The sequence below is a fragment of the Podarcis vaucheri genome, assembly GCF_965113315.1.
Source record: "Podarcis vaucheri genome assembly, chromosome: 6".
Lineage (NCBI taxonomy): Eukaryota > Metazoa > Chordata > Lepidosauria > Squamata > Lacertidae > Podarcis > Podarcis vaucheri.
In genome coordinates, this window is record NC_138764.1 from 43,875,829 (window position 1) to 43,893,241 (window position 17,413).

Genomic DNA, 17,413 nt, shown 5'->3' on the forward strand with positions numbered 1-17,413 from the left:
GCATTGGAAAGTCACCTCGCCAAAGGAACCGTGTGGGGAAAGCGCTGTGGTCGCCAGGAGCTGCTGTCTGTGCGCCTTGGTAGTCCGGAGATCTGGCAAAATCCCTGCCTTGCTTTCTGCGTGGCTGGTTTTACATGCTACTACTGGCCGGTCCCTTTCAGGCCAACTCCCGATTATCCACTTTGGTGCAGGAACAGAGAGCGCTCTAATTAAAAGTCGTAGCCTCGTATTAGTTTTACAGTATAAGCGCTTATGCCACGTGGCAGCCCCTGTACAGTATAAGGTGTAGAAAGCCGATGATGAATATGCCAGATTTTCTACGTAATAAAAATGCTCTCCCCGCACCTTTAAGTGTTCTTGTGTATAAAATGATGAGCTAACAAAAGTGCAAACCCGTGGGCCTCCAGATTATGAGAGTGAACGGTACACCCCCCAAAATATGGAAAGCACAAGGTTGGGAAAGGTTGGTGCAGACTTCTGGGCTATAATACCGTATCCCTAAATTCCCATTTTTCAGTTTCCTCCAATATCCATCTCCTCATTTCAGATCTGCTTTAAATAACAGACTGTGGAAAGAGAGTCTGGGTAGTTAGTTGTTCAGTGTATGGCAACCAAATCCTATACACGCATACTTGGGAGTAATTTCCATGGAATACAATAATTGTTTCTTAGTAGACATGTATAGAATGGCACTGTAAATATTGTAAATGACTTCTAGGAGAAAATAATTCAGCACAAACATAAAACATTTTTAGATTTGTCATTTATTTTCAAGGGGGAAATCACATTTCAAGTACAACTTATTTAAATTTGTTCTTATGTATAGATTTTAATAAACTTTGTTCTGAAACGGGGACCCTATTTCTTGTATAATATCATGTATGATAAATAATTGCATATTCAGGATTTTGTGAAATGGATGATTAGGGGGAAATCATGATGGAAAGACATTTATAAAAATCATTATTTACAAAAAAAATAGACATTTGTATTCTAATCTATAAGGAAAGAAACACTGAAAATATGTGGTTTTATGATTATCTTCAACAAGTCAATACGACACATTCATATTACCAGTGGTCAGATATAAAGCTTTGCTGCAGTGTTTCTGATGCAACAAACCTATATAGTTTACAATTTTTCTCTGAGACCATCAGGTTAGCAGCAAAGCTTTCATAACAGACTAAGCAGTAAACAAGGCCAACTAGACTAAAAGGATAGTATATTTCATTGCACACGTAGGCTGAGAAGTCCAGACTTTTAAACAAAAATGTTTAAAAATATACATGTGTATTTTAAGTCCACAAATATCTATAAACAGTTTATACACAAGGTTTTTTTTAATTATAAAATGATATAGTTCGATATCTGATAAAACACCAGGGAATCTAATCCAGGTTTCAAAATTCCTTTAGGGTTGAAATCACAGCTAAGAATTAAGACCCAAGGCCTGCAAATGCTTATACACATGCTTAATTGCATGCAAGTCAATAGTGCCTTTGAAAACATGTGTACAACAGTTTGGCAGGATTGGAGTTTAGCATTTGAATTTGATTGAGCCAGTTAAATTTTAAAAAAAAGTGTGTGCCTACAATTCCTTCATTTTGAAAATCCATCTCCCCTTCTAAGACACTAGCATAAGTGGCATTCTTAAGTGTCTAGTTGAGAAATGATGTGGTACTTTTATAATCCCAATTTACTGGAGGTAACAGCTAAAACAGCTGTATTTCATATTCATACTAATTTGAAATACAATTTATTAATGTTAAACATTGTTAAGGTCACTAAAAGACAGATTCTAGACTTTCACGTACTGCTTGGCCTATAGTGAAATTCCTGCTCATGGGTAAACCCTTTGAACATCATCATCACACTAATCCTTGAAATCAAAGGTAAGAGTTCAGTAGCAGCAACAGTAATCCTTTCTTGAAGGTCAAAAGAGGTCAATTGCTTTGTGATGTTGTAAATTTCTAACCACGTCTAATGGAGCAAAACGTTGATGAGCATAAGATGTCCATTATCACTAGAAACACCTCTTACATAAACTTTCAAGAAAGAAATTCCAGCTCTGGTGTAGACCCAAGATTGGGATTTTCCCATGGGAAAAGGTATTCATTATCATATTGCATTTGAAGTGATTTGGTTATCATGGTAATCTTCCAAATTAAAAATTTAACAAGAAAAGCTTGTTAAAAATGCCTATTTTTTTAAAAAAACCAAACAAATACATCTACACTGCAGTGATACTGAACTGACTCGGTACCTAAGTAGATGTCAAACATGAATGAGATAACATTACTTGTTTAGTTAAAAAACAACAATGTACAACTTTTTCCAGAGTGCTCTATATATGCAGAGGTACCCTGTAACCTAATGAAGTTGTACACAGAGAGGAGTCTTTCCTCTTAAGCTATGGTAAAGGTAAAAAATTGAAGAACAAGAATTAGAGGACAGAGGAGCTGTCACTATAATTACTCTAAATCTTTAAGTAAAAGAATTATTTCAATTTTCTTGTCAGGCTCTTTAAAAATATTGATCCCTTTCAACATGATTCAGCCATTTCAAAATTACTGCTATAAAAGATAAAATAGTGATTGTTCATGTTAACTCTTGCAACCAGAAGAAGCTCAGAAAGCACCATCAGTATACTTGCACTAGGGTCAGTCAAGAGTGGCTTTCTTTGTTTGCAGCTTCTTGACGATTAACAATAGGGCTGATTGATCCATATCAAAAGAACCCTGTTAGGTACATGCAAGAGTTAGTGTGTTTACATCAGCTTTTCTTTAGGATTTTTGCTGTTACCAGCAGAATGCTTGGGAGTCCCACTTAGGAAGGGTCTTCCTAGGCTTCAAGAGTAGCTTACTTAGGGCCACGTAAGAGCAGCTTCCCAAAGGTAAGTTTAGAAGTCCATGTCATGATTTAGACTGCAGTCATTGTGTGAGTGGAGTTCTGCTCACACAACAGGACTTCCTTCTCTCCCCGCATGCCTCCAAATCTGCTTTGGAGTCCCCAACATTCGAGCAGATTTTGAGGGCGTAGAGGCAGCTGGGTGGTGGTGGTGGGGCTGTGGTGGTGGTAAGTTCTGTTGTGCAAGTAGAAGTCTTACACACGTGGAATGGCAGCACTGAATACAACCCATTGTTGCAATGGCTTTCATATGTTCAAACAAACATCTAAGCACAATGGTTCTTTCCCATTTTAACAGTTTCAGGTCTGATTTTTCTTTATCACATACAGTAGAAGGTAGATAGAGGAGGAGTATCAGAGATGCTCTATACAGTCAGCAAAAACAAGACCTGGAGCTGACTGTGGCTCAGATCATCAGTTTCTTACAGCAAAATTCAAGCTTAAACTGAAGAAAGTAGGAAAAACCACTGGGCTGGCAAGATACAATCTAAATCAAATCCCTTATGAATACACAGTGGAAGTGAGGTTTAAGGATTTAGATTTGGTGGACAGAGTGAAGAACTATGGATGGAGGCTCATAACATTATACAGGAGGCAGCAATGAAAACGATCCCAATGAAAAGGAAATGCAAGAAAGCAAAGTGGCCTTACAAATAGAAGGGGGGGGGAAGGCTAGCAAAATGCGAGGGAAATAGTGAAAGATACAGGAAATGGAATGCAGATTTCCAAAAAAATAGCAAGGAGAGACAAGAAGGCCTTCTTAAATGAGCAATGCAAAGAAATAGAGGAAAACAATAGAATGGGAAGAACCAGAGATCTGTTCAAGAAAATTGGAGACATGAAGGGAACATTTCGTACAAAGATTACCATAATAAAGGACAAAAGTAGTAAGGACCTAACAGAAGCAGAAGACATCAAGAAGAGGTGGCAAGAATACACAGAGGAATTATACCAGAAAGATATGGATGTCTCGTACACCCCAGGTAGTGTGGTTGCTGACCTTGAGCCAGACATCCTGGAGAGTGAAGTCAAATGGGCCTTAGAAAGCACTGCTAATAACAAGGCCAGTGGAAGTGATGATATTCAAGCTGATCATGGCCACTGGGCCCATCACCTCCTGGCAAATAGAAGGGGAAGAAATGGAGGCAGTGAGAGATTTTACTTTCTTGGGCTCCATGATCACTGCAGATGATGACAGCAGTCACAAAATTAAAAGACACCTGCTTCTTGGGAGAAAAGCAATGACAAACCTAGACAGCATCCTAAAAAGCAGAGACATCGCCTTGCCAACAAAGGTCCGTATAGTTAAAGTTATGGTTTTCCCAGTAGTGATGTATGGAAGTGAGAGCTGGACCATAAAGAAGGCTGATTGCTGAAGAATTGATGCTTTTGAATTACGGTGCTGGAGGAGACTTGAGACTCCCATGGACTGCAAGAAGATTAAACCTCTCCATTCTTAAGGAAGTCAGCCCTGAGTGCTCACTGGAAGGACAGATTGTGAAGCTGAGGCTCCAGTACTTTGGCCACCTCACGAGAAGAGAAGACTCCCTGGAAAAGACCCTGATGTTGGGAAAGATGGAGGGCACAAGAAGAAGGGGGCGACAGAGGACGAGATGGTTGGACAGTGTTCTCGAAGCTACCAGCATGAGTTTGACCAAACAGCGGGAGGCAGTGGAAGACAGGAGTGCCTGGCGTGCTCTGGTCCATGGGGTCACGAAGAGTCGGACACGACTAAACAACAACAATCAGAGATGCAACTTGGATGCCCAACTGTTGGATATGTTGGTGCACCTGAGTGTTACTCAAAATGTTTATTCTACAGTGGCCTGCTAAATATTTTTTTAGGCTGCAATCCGATGCCTACTTACCTAGCAGCATGCCGCACTGAACGTAATATGACTTACTTCTGAGCAGACATGTCCAGTACTGCATTCTAAGGATGGTAATTTTAAGTATAAAAAGAGAGAAAAGACAACTAGGTTGTATTTTTGTTACGATTTTATATATTTCATCTGAGATATCATTTCTATAACTAGTAGCTGACCACTTCGATGGAACTAAGTGTATTCTGCCAATGAAGTCAATTAGAACTTTGCCTGTTACATAGTTTTAACTATGTATGCAACTTTGGACCAATTATTGGGAAAGTGGCTTATGAATGATATGAATAAATAAATATCTGAGCAGGTAAGAATTCAACTTCCAAGCACTTGGTAGCATCATTCGCCTTTAAAATGTCTATACTTTAGATAATGATGCTTGATTTGGCTTACCTGTAAAACAGTATTCAGCTCAGTTAAATAATTCAGAACCAAACAACAGATCTGCTGCGCCTAGGGTCTTAAAAACACACCTAAAATATTATGATTGTCCTAAGTACAATTCTAAGAACCAGTTCACTTAAGTCCCTGACAAGAGCAAGGCTCAGGGTCACATGTGCCCCATACTATTGGTATGTCATACATATGTATGGCTCTACAAATGTACACTCCATGCAGCATGTAGTATTCTACGTATGGGGGCGGGAAGCAGAGATAGGATCAATCCTCACTCTCAAGTCTTCATGTCAATCAGGATCAAGTAACTAAGTAAAAAACAGCACTGACTTTTTCTTTAAACCTAGACTGCAGAAACTTAAAACACTCATCCCTTTCCATCAGATGTTTTCATGCCAAAGGCAAACTGGGGATCAAGGAACAATTTTTAAAAGGTGTGACACATGCTTTAATATGTAGTATGAGCACTGGAGAAAGTTTACAGCCACTAAGATCAACTTAAACAACCGAAATGTGGAATGGCAAGAATGCTCTGCAATTTGGTAATAGCATAAACTATGAGTTAACTATAGATGTTAACTGTGTGGCATATATAAATTAACAGGAATGTTTTCCACTTTGCTTAAAAAGAAAGGGACATTTTCAAATATAGTATAGAAGCCACGAAGAAGAATGAATTAGGCTGCAATTTTATACTCCCCTACCTGCAAGTAAGCCTCACCGAGGGCCTAAGTATATGTGTATTGGATTGCACTGTTAAGAGTGCCTATTCATGCATTAGGCCATAAAAGTAAAACCTTGTTTGAATTCTTTTTTTTTTTAATACATTCAAATAAATTGATTAAAAACAAATCTAGAAAGAGATGGCCCATTGAAGTTTAGTTGGCTTACTGAATATTGCATATTGTACCAAATTAAAACAAAAACCACCACACACCTCATGTGCTTCATTAATCCTGTTGAAGTACTAGATACTAGGTTAATGCTTTATAAACTTGGACTTGGTAGAAATGTAATCTCAACTTTGTATAGAAATAATGCTTTACTTTCTAATATAGTTTTAGAAAACCTCTACAGCCTGAACCTATGCATATTTACAGCAAGGTCAGTTCCACATATTTCAATGGGACTTGCTCCTGAGTAAGTGTGCATAAGATTTCAGCCCTACTTATACCTTTAAAACCTATTGTTTCCCTTCCAGAGATTTTGCATGCAATATAGAAAGCTGTTTCCATTTGAATAGCTTGCTTGGAAGGCATGCTGTGTTTTGATTCTGCTTGTTTTATTTTATGAAACAGTAGGCCTTTCTGAATATGCCTTGCATGAGAAAGTGTAATCCACCAGCAGTTACTACAGATACATGAATCCTCTTCACTCTCCCTGCTGATGACTTGTACTTATCACAACTGGGTCAGATAGTCCCCAATTCTTTCTTCACCCAAGAAAAGCTAAGATGAAGGAGTTAGATTTTAGTTCTTTTCTGAACTGGGTAACCTCCATAATGACACTCAATTCCTTGTGTATCTTAGCTATGCTTACTACTTGAAGATGACCCTGTAGGTGAAGCTGTTTCAGAGGTACACTAGAACTTTCTTTGCACAAGTGTGTGCTTGGGGCTGATAAGACAAACAATGTGTGCAACACAGCCGTCATGCATAGGCTGCATTTTTAATAATTGAAAATGTACTTCTAGAATCAGCATTCAGTAAAAAGCTTTTGATAAAGCCTGTGGGTGCTGCACAGAAATGCAAATAAAGCTTGCACAAGAACTTCTTTTACTACAAAAACTTGGTGAATAACTTTTTTTTTTTTAAATGACAGGACATGTTTTCATTCCCTTTTTCAACATCATTGGTGGATCAGGACTTTTGAGTTGTTACAGGGAGGAATATGGATGGCACTCCATGGTTGCCAGCAGTTGATATTGCACACCCTGTGGCAGAAAGTGTTGGAAGAAATAACCATATTAAGAGTTAGGGCATGTTGGCCATTAGTTGGACCTTTTTGGGGGAAGATGTGAATACTGCTACATTAAGTGCTAAATAAGGCAAATTGGAGAAACTTTTTTTAAAAAAGATATTTTCTTCTATTTATAAATTATTTGTTTTTGAACATTTGCAGATTTTTTTCTAAGATTGGGATAAGCTATATTTATGTTGGATACATATCAAATTCAATTGTGTTGAACATATTTCCCTCCATTTACCTGTCTGCTCAGTTTTAAAATCCCTAGTTTGCTTTTAGATTTTTTTTAAAGGTGAATTTCTTTCCAGCACTGAAAATGTATTTGCACATAATATTTTCCAAATGCATATCATGTGCTATTTGCATGAAAAAAAGCTTTTTAATTCAAATCAGAATTTGTGAACTTTTTGTGGACAGTAATGACATTAGCTATAGTGGTGTTTTTTTAAGCTCACAATTATGTGACTGCCTGGTAACTTGTACATATTGGAAGAAAAGAAAGTTAGTGTAGCAAAGTTCTCCATCCATTAGAGCAAGGCAAAAACTTGCTTTCTCTCACTCCAGCTTTTGTAATAAGCATCATGATGATGTCACCAGAAGGCCACATTTACTTTCACATTGAAAGATCAGACACATGTCTAATATGGCAACTTTTAGGAACACAAAGTACAATATAAGACTGTTTTCCACCTCAAGCCACACAGAGTTCTAGCAATTCACAAAATCAACATCAGTGCTACAGAGAAACCAGTGGGGCCAAAGAAAAGTAGTTATATTTTTTATACCGTGTGTTGTATTTTCCTCAAAATTAGTTCCTCAGGTTTCTCATCCAAGATTCATATTAACAGAAATTCTCTGTTGTTTTCTCCCTTCTGATGATATATGAAATTTCAGCTTCTACCACTTTAGGATATATACTTCCCATGCTTGTTTCCAAAGGGATATATATTTTATGACTGGATTTCCTGCCAGGACAGCCTCTGATTCTGTTTGCTTGCTTTAATGCAGACACAGCTGTTCCTCAAGCACAGCCATTTTCGCATGCAAATGAGACAGTTGGATGCCAACCTACTTAGACCTCAATGTAAAAAAATACTAGTTGTGTGTACAAAAAAAGCAGCATGGATACTATCCACTAGGCTCATGACCCTCTGCACAACTCCAGTGAGCCCTCTCATTAGCTCCTGTTGTACAGGCTGCAAGCTTAGCTGCCAAATGAACAAATGCAGCAGAAATAAAACACTACAAATATCTAGCAAGCATTTCAGTAACGTGAGAGAACCGGACAGTTTTGTTCTTTAAAAAGTGCTACACTCTCCTTTGCGATGGATGTTAAGAAATACCTCAAAACTGATTAGAAGCTTGAAACCAAACGTCTGTTTGAAGAAAGCAGAATATGTTGGCAGTTAAATATCTGCAGGGCAACTGAGAATCCAGTACGATTAATGATTGTGCTACCAATTCTGCCACACAAACTTAGTGCAGCTACGGTTTCTCACTGTGAGGCCACAACACAAACCTTTACAGATTAAAACACACATGAATACATTACTTTTGAGCTCTTTCTCCCTTCACTTGTACCTTAGAATCTGACTAGGAAAAGGAAGTTTTCTTAGCAAGGAATCTGCATGCATATGGTATTGTAAAAATAAACAAGCATGCCTACCAAACTGGAAGAAAAACTGTTGCTGAAATAAAACACAGTCTCTTTCTTTTATACCCACACAAAGATGTATTTGTCAAAAGTTATTACATTTGTGTTTTAAACTGCTTATTTTGAGCCCAACCCACCAGAAGCTTCTCCTGTGCAAGACTTAGTGAAAATAACTGGAACTGCTTCGCTGCCTGGCTGTGCTTTCATTCATTTCAATAGGGCTTGCATAGTGAGGAGGTTTCTAGTGGATGGCCCCCTACCGCCACATCTGATCATGTCAGACAAAGGGGAAGGAACTGAAAGCTTTTCCAACACATGCTTCATCATAATGGAAGTGTATCCAATAACTTATATCCAGGGCTTAAAAAAATATCAACTTGTTTTTACGATGAAAAAGTGGGGGCGGGGGAGATACATTTCTGTCGCTGGAGGAAGGATGCTATAACCACCACCACATTTACTGAAAATGTTCTGGAGTGAAATCAATCAAATACTTAGAAGATAGACCTGTTCATTCATATAACTATTTATATGACATACTAAGGGCTAAAGGAAAAACGGAGTGAATTTGCAGGTTTTTAGTTAAACTTTCTTTTTTGAGGCACCCCCTTTCTCACAGCAATTAGCATGGTATTCAGATTGTATATATTGACAAAATGTTATCTACCTCTGAAAGCATTGCGCCATTCAACAGTACTACTATTAAATTTATATACCACAGTTTAAATTACACCCATTTCATGAATGGTAAAATGCTAAAACTCAAGTGTCTAACTGCCAAAATACAGCCTTACTGGAATGAGTACAATTTACAAATACAATAATTACAATTTAAAACATTAACAATATTACATCTAGAAGTAAATACTGTAGGACTGGTCAACATGGCATTTTCTGAGGGAAAATGTTGAAAGTTGCTGACACTTCCAACAGAAATGTCCCAAGTACAGGATTTAGTTTTTCCTCAAACAGCGTATAAAATCCGTTCACCCACAGCAGTCCTCAGCTATATGGATTTTCCACATACTTGCATAAACTTCTGTTAGTTATCTGCCAGGTATTTTCCTGCAAGGAAAGTGGTAAAAGGTACGTTAAAATAAAAGTTTCATAAAATTAATAAAGCTTGTATTTATTTTTATAAACATGGCAATTTACAATAAGCCACTGTTCATGGCTTACCAGCATGCTTTTCCACGCTAACCAATCAGTCCCACCTGCTTCTCCCTTGGAGTGACTGGGACCAACAAGTCATGAAGACTTGGCTTGTTGAAGCAAAGCCCAGTGGATTGTTTCTCTCTAACAAATGAAGGCATGACTTGTTGATAATGACTTATTAGGGCAAAACAAGCCACAACTCCAAGTTCAGACCTATTGATAAGCCAAGTCTTCACCACTTATTGTTCAGTCCCAACAAGCCATTAACCATGGCTTGTCATTACATGCAAATTGGCCTATCAATTAAATTACTTAAGTGAAGGTGCGGCCTAGGTGGTTGATGACATTATCATGAAAAGTGGACTTTCAGGTCTGTCCCTCTACTGCAGTTGAAACAAAACTGCCGTATTTTTCGTCCTATAGGGCGCACCAGCCCATAGGTCGCACCTTGTTTTGTTTTGTTTTGTTTTTGGGGGGGAATGAATAAAAAAAAATTATTCCCCCCCCCGCCGCGGCTGCCGCCCCAAGCCTTGTGCACATCTGCCCGATGCACGGGGCACCCTCCGAAGGGCTCCCCGTGCTTTGGGCGACAGGCTGCCACCCCAAGCCTCGCGCGCTCGGCGGGACCTCCTGCCGGGCGCGCAAGGCTTGCGGACACTCGCCGGGGCTGCAGGCTGCTGCCCGCAAGCCTTGTGAGCCCGCGGGAACTCCCGCCGGGCTTGCAAGGCTTGCGGATAGCTTCCTGAAGCCTGGAGAGCGAGAGGGGTCGGTGCGCACCGATGCCTCTCGCTCTCCAGGCTTCAGCGAAACCCTGCATTCACCCCATAGGACGCACACACATTTCCCCTTCATTTTTGGAGGGGAAAACGTGCATCCTATAGGGCGAAAAATACGGTAGATTCTTGACTTCACCTAATAATACAAATTGTTCAAATCTTTCACCTGGCAATAGTCTTCAAGTTACCTTTCTTTTTTAATTTTTTTAAATATATATTTCTATTAAGTACAAATTAGAAAACATACATATTTACAACAAAAGAAAATACAAAAGAAAAAGAAAATGCATAGTCTTCAAGTTACTGTTTACAGGAAGGTTCTTCTAATAACAACCTGAGAAATATACTGAATGATAGCTAAATCAAGCTTGCATGTTCTTTTCCTTTTCAGAAAGATTGTGAATTACTTCTTTAGGTCCAGGTGCCTCAGACCGGTTGGGATCTCGCAGTGGGGCACAAGAAGGGGAAGAGATCAAACAACTTTTCATATCTTATTCATATTGGAGCTATTCCTTAGACAAGGCACAGGAAATCCAAACATGCGTGTTGCATCCCCATAGGACACTAGTGGCCAGGGTGGTGGGGAGGAGCTGCCCTCCCAACACCAGAGTCACTGCAGCTGACCTGGGCAGGTCTACACAGATGCCCTGGCAAAGCCAATCCGGCACCCACAGTGGTGGTGCATCTGTGCCATCCCAACCTCACCACTGCTCTGCTCTGCCCCACCCCACCCCTCTCTAAGTAAACTGCAGTGATGCTGCTGTTGGGAGGGCACCTTCATGACTCCACCCCATCACACCATCTGCGCCATAATTTCTTATCAAGACCTGTGGCTCTTGGAGCAGGAGATCCAAAGGAATTCTCCATGATGGTAAAAAGGAAAAGGTGGTCCCATATGTATGCATGCACCCATGTGTGCTCACAGCTCAATAGAGTTTGAGCAATACATTAGGCAACAGCTTGGTTTTATAGGATGAAACTTAAAAGATGCGACCAGCATCCCATCCCCAAATTCTTAATTACAATGGGAAGCATGCATTTTTTAACAGATGGCATGATGGGATGTAGGTACCCTGACTAAATAACCTTGGACACTGACCTTTCCAGACCTAGCCACCCAGCTCCTCATTTTGCTGATACACCCCTACCGCCACTTAGAAGAAGAAAATTTAAGGCGCCTCTATAGAAACAAACAAACAAAAAATTTACCTGCTGCAAACCTCTTTTTAATAAGTGAAAAACGATACCCGGCTCCAACAAGTTCAATATCGCAACTGGACAGAGTGGTCCCTTCACTGGTGAATTGCACAACCAGGGGGGAAGGTTTGCTTGGTCCCTCGGATAACTGGAATCGTGCCAGCAAAGAGCCCACACCTTTAAGGTAGAAAATACAGCAAGTATGTTACAAAAATGTAACATAGTGAGAAAACATATGCACATGTAGGAGACTCACTGGCAGGGGGATAAGCTTTCATCTTGCTAATTGTTAAAGCTAGATCACACCATTTCCCTTTCTTCCTCCTGAGCAACTGGTGTTTTTAAGCAGCAATCCTATGCACACTTACCTGGGAGTAAGTAAACACCATTGAACATAGTGGGACTCCTAGGGCCAAGGTCCCTTTACACCCCCCAATAAAATATCTGAGGGGGCTGACACCCCCCCCCAGTTGATGGAACACTGGCATTCAAATGCTGTGTGTGCACAGCATCTTGTGACTGATTATGCAGCGTGGGGCTTACCTGCCCACCTCATATTTTATTCAAGTCCCCCCCCCCGTGGAACTTACTTCTGAGATAACATGTGCAATCACACTGCACATACCAGCCTCATCAGTTTATTCGTATGCTTATTGTTCGTAATAATTTTGTAACCAAACCAGTTCACAGCAATAATGAAACAGTACATATATTTAAAAAAATCAAAATAAATTCATAAACGTAATACGTAAATAGCAATGACATTTCAGTAATTAACTTACCCCAATAACGTGTTAAAATAAGTGCGCAGCCCAGGAACTCCTGGCTTTATTGTATTGTATTCAGTTTCATGTAAAAACTATCCATGGCTGCACTGTTCAATGAGTCTCCTCACTCCACACAGTGAGACAGGAGTGAGAAGACACATGTTAGTATGAGTAGAGGGAGAAAACGTAAGGCCGAAGAGGCTGATTTTTCAGAGGAGCATGTAAGCTTGCCTTATTACCTCCATTCTCTGATTTCTGTGAAATATCAGGAATCCTCCACAATATCTTTTGCTGTTCAGCATTCCTAAAAATGAAAGAAAGCTTGTTCATATGAGTTTTGGAATGACAGGACACGTAGCAAGCAAATTAAGCACTACAGGAAGCAGGCAATCTGAAATTAGCATCATCCAGCACAGAACGTCAGTACAGAACAGTGTAGTTCAGGAACCATTCCAGTTTATTGTTACAGTGCTGAACAGGAAGTTCCCATAACTATTTGCCTTGTGTAAAGCTAGTATCCCCACTACCTTGGGGCAGCCAACTTGGTGCCCATTATACACTGTTGTTCTACAGTTTCCCATCAGCCCCAGCCACCATGGCCAAGCAAAGGTCAGGGATGATGCAGCCCAACACCATCTGAAGGGCACCTGTGTTTGTTTGATTTTTGGTCAGAGGTTTCCCTGAGAAAACCTGCTCTTTAAAGCTGAATCGGAGCAAACTTCCATTTGGGTTTTCTGCAGATTGATGTTTGCTCCAATTGAGCTTTACAGAACGGGTTTTCTCAGGAAAAGCTCTGGAACAAAAAAATGGGTGCTTGGACACAGAGCTTTAAATCTCAGACCATGCCTGCAAAGAGCAGAGGAAGGGTAAGCGAGGATAAGCTGTCACATTAAGTTTCTCTCTTTCTCATTTGCATACAAACGTTCTAAATGCTAAAGTTATTTAGACAGAACTGTGCAAAAGTTTTAATCACATAATGACAAGGACTGATCAAAAACAGTTTCAGGTTGTCCAAATGGAACCACCTCCAGCCATTAAGAGCAGTGCATCTCTGGAGTGAGCACTGGGAAGGATCAAAGACCAATTCAGATTCATACCAAATAGCAGGTGGAAGCACAGCTTGAAGTTTTGTCACTCCTCCGTCTATGGGAACAAGGAACTGCACATTGTTTAAAGCTACTGGTGTAGTCATTGCCTCTAGATTATATTTGTAGTCAATGCGTAGATCGGTGCTTGTAGGCTCACACCGCCAGTTCACTGCAAGGTTCAATGGAGTAGACTGAATACCCTGGGCTGATACCTTATAAGAAAGAGAAAGGGAAGATTTCATAGGCAAAGTGTAGTTATAAACTTTCAGATTAAAAGGGGTTCTTTTGGCCTGGAATATACTTTGCATTGTTTTTACTTTTCCTTTAGTACAATTCAGCATGTCCATTCATAAAAAGTTTGTTTTTTTTTTTTTGGGGGGGGGGGAGATACTGAAATCAGCAATGACTAACAAAAAGGAACTATATTTATCCAGCCCTTATGCACATTGAACATTTCACCAGATTATATGCTGTAAAAGGTATTACCTGATATTTAAGCATATCCACATTATAATACGTTGCTTGTGGTTTCTGTTCAGATACTTTCTTTAAATGCGTCATCAAATTTGGCATGTTTACCCAGAATTCCTTTGCGTTGGCATCAGCTTGTGTACTGTCACTGCATCCATTTAGGAAAAAAAGAGAGAAAATGTTAATTTTGTAAATGGAAAACTTTTGTCAACAAGTAATAACACGAAGAGCAGGGTTGGGGAACCTGTGGCTCAGCTATGTGTTGGATTACAACTCCCAAGCCCCAACCCAACCATAAAGTCCAGTGATCAGGGATGAAATATCACACGTCCCTCTGAAGTGCGTGTGTTATATTTGTAGCATTGTGTTAAGAAATGATGTCAAATTGTAATGGTCTTACTGGGGCAAAATTTGAACGCAAAGAATGAGAGACAGAGACTGATTCAGAGTCTTCAGCAGCATTGGCTGCTAGCAAACATAGCTGAAAGATCAGATGATTCACAGTGAAAAGCTGAAGAATGGCAAGCAGGTTTCTAGCTATACTGTTAACAGTCCCATTTTCTTCTAGAAGTGCCGAATTTGGCATTGCCAAAAACTGGAAAGCGAAATAGTCATTTATTATAGCTGCTTCAGAATGACCCATGCTCAAGCTGATGGTGATCAACATGAACATTTTGTGTTTGCTTTCTGACAATAGCTTGACAAATGAGCATGCTGCTCATCTGTGAAATCACTATACAACAATAAAAGAAAACATTGTGAGTGTTACCGTTTCAACAACAGAGTATAAACTCCACAGGTACTTTTGTTTGTTTTTGACATACAAAAATATACTGAAAGGTTTTAGATATTTATAAATTAAGAATGCTATTGATCTCATTTATTATCTATGCAAAGTTTCTTGTGCGAAAGTTACAAAAGCAACTTCCTTCTATAAATCTATAAGAGTTAACATAGAAGGATATTTACCAGCAAAGCAGTTGGGGGTTTGGCAAGACGTGTTCTAACCTGTTGTAATTTGTTACACGGAATGTTAGAACAGCAGGGGCGGGATTATTGGCAAAATGTCTAGTAATTCCTGCAGGAAACGACAGCACCATCTCTCCAGTAATCTTCACTATGCATCTTTAATATCAAAAGAAATGTAGAGAAAGAGAACAATTCATTCAGGTACATTTCCCTATACTTGTAGGAAAGAAAACTTTTTATTTGATTTTTTGTTGCATACAAAAATGTGTAGGCACTGAAAAAACAGGTAAGCAACAGAGAAAAATAAAACAGCAAACCAATATACCAGATTACAGTCATACTTCACTGAAGATCAGATATTTAAATACCCCAACCACGCTGAAGATTGAGAAGCTGGAGCATTTGGTTTTTTCTCTTGACACAGTAATATCAGCATTCCCTAATTTATGAAAGCATTCAACAGAACTCTGATTGCATTGTGCTAGGGTCCCCTTTTTGCAAAATAACTGATCCCCATGTCCTCTCCCCACTCAGTACAGTGGTACCTCTGGTTACGTAATTAATTCGTTCTGGAGGTCCGTTCTTAACCTGAAGCACCACTTTAGCTAATGGGGCCTCCCGCTGCTGCTGCGCTGCCGCCGCGCAATTTCTGTTCTCATCCTGAAGCAAAGTTCTTAACCTGAAGCACTATTTCTGGGTTAGCGCAGTCTGTAACCTGAAGAGTATGTAACCCGTATGTACTTGTTTACTGAAATATTTGTCAGCTGCCAGAGAATATTTTCTCCAACTTTGTTGCTGGTTTTACATCACCAGTCCCTAATGTGCAGCCCACCTACAGGCAAATAAAGGGATGTTCACATCAGCAGCTTAAAATTCAGTGAGGTTGTTTCCCACTGCTGCATTTGAAACCACATTTGCACAGTGCTGTTCATACTAGAGAAGGGTAATGCATTCAGCCAAGGAGTGCAGCCTTTTTCTGTTTCCCTGCCTTCTCAAACGTACACGCCATTCTTAAAGTACTAGGTGAATGCAGCTGGACTGAAGTTCAATTGAGAGAGGGAAATGCATCAAACAACAGTATTTGTCAAGAAGCTACAGCACCAATATGGGTTGAGGCTAAGGTCGGGTTCTGAACTTGGCTTCGGGGGGGGGGGGACTAGCAGTGGGAGTACACAGGCTGCAGAGTAAGCAGTAAAGGTGAACATACTCTAACTGTGTAAGACCAACCCTGAACTGTCTATTATTGTATGGAGAAGAGATGGGGGGCAAACAATTTGATACCTACTTGTTAGGATCTGCTCCTTTGAAGTACGCATTAACTGTTTCAGTGAAAGCTGCAGCTACGGGCAGAGTGTCTTGCGCACCCATGGTTAAGGGGCTGGGTCCTCTAGAAGAGCCTGCAACCAATGAAAAATAGTCACTTTTTATGCACACAGAAACCTTTTCAATTGCATCAAGTCAACTCCATCAAGGGAAATGCAGAGAAATGCAGAGAAGGCAAAAAAACAAAAACAGTCATTTTATAAATCAAGCACTATACTGGCAAATTACGTCAACTTTGTTTCTGGTCTAAAAAAATACTTACGTTTTTCTTTAAGCAAAAATCAAAACCAAAGCTTTTAATCACTGTTAGTAGCAGTATGTATATGTGTGTGTGTGTGTTTAATGCAAGCCAGGCACAGTTTCGAACTTGAGCACCAGAGCAATCCACCCACAGTGAATAAGAGAATAATCAATGTAATTTTGTTGAAAGGAAACTCCTGGGAAGAAAAATTAGCTGAAACCAGTGAATCCATCAAGGCAGAACGCAAGAGACAAGAAGCGCAGGTGATGCAGTGCAGTTAGTAAGATGGCTTAAAAATGTTTTTAGCACTGGTGCTAGTGTAGTGTTAGTTTTCTCCCAGACTGTCACTATTTTGCCGGAGGGGTTCAATTACATACTGGAAAATTTAGATTTGTGCAGTTCAGGTGGATTAAAGTGCACTTGTGCAACAAACCCACTTTTAAAAAATAAAAACAACAAGCAGTCTTTTCGGGTAAGAAAAGCGAAGGGGAAAATGCATTAGAAAGTGTATGATAATAATTGACAGGAAGTTGTATAAACTGCAAAAAAAATCAGGATGGATGTTCAATAAACAGTGGGTGTTGTATAACCTTCACACACAAAAATCGGGGGGGGGGGAGGGGA

At 39.8% G+C, this 17,413-nt stretch overlaps 1 protein-coding gene across 22 annotated transcripts in view; it reads right to left on the reverse strand.

The window, feature by feature from the left end:
• Nucleotides 1-17,413, reverse strand: part of SGIP1 (SH3GL interacting endocytic adaptor 1) — a 151,277-nt gene that overhangs the window by 2,684 nt on the left and 131,180 nt on the right. For 21 of the 22 annotated variants that reach the window (XM_082227581.1, XM_082227582.1, XM_082227562.1 and 18 more), the window contains 7 exons: nucleotides 16,511-16,622; nucleotides 15,226-15,381; nucleotides 14,272-14,404; nucleotides 13,795-13,997; nucleotides 12,937-13,001; nucleotides 11,943-12,107; nucleotides 747-9,867 (listed from right to left, as the gene is read on the reverse strand). In XM_082227581.1, the coding sequence (XP_082083707.1) occupies nucleotides 9,845-9,867; nucleotides 11,943-12,107; nucleotides 12,937-13,001; nucleotides 13,795-13,997; nucleotides 14,272-14,404; nucleotides 15,226-15,381; nucleotides 16,511-16,622 (857 nt within the window). In that variant the 3' untranslated portion in view covers nucleotides 747-9,844. Of the gene's footprint in view, nucleotides 1-746; nucleotides 9,868-11,942; nucleotides 12,108-12,936; nucleotides 13,002-13,794; nucleotides 13,998-14,271; nucleotides 14,405-15,225; nucleotides 15,382-16,510; nucleotides 16,623-17,413 lie in introns of those variants that run through there. The other variant, XM_082227572.1, reaches the window with a different exon arrangement.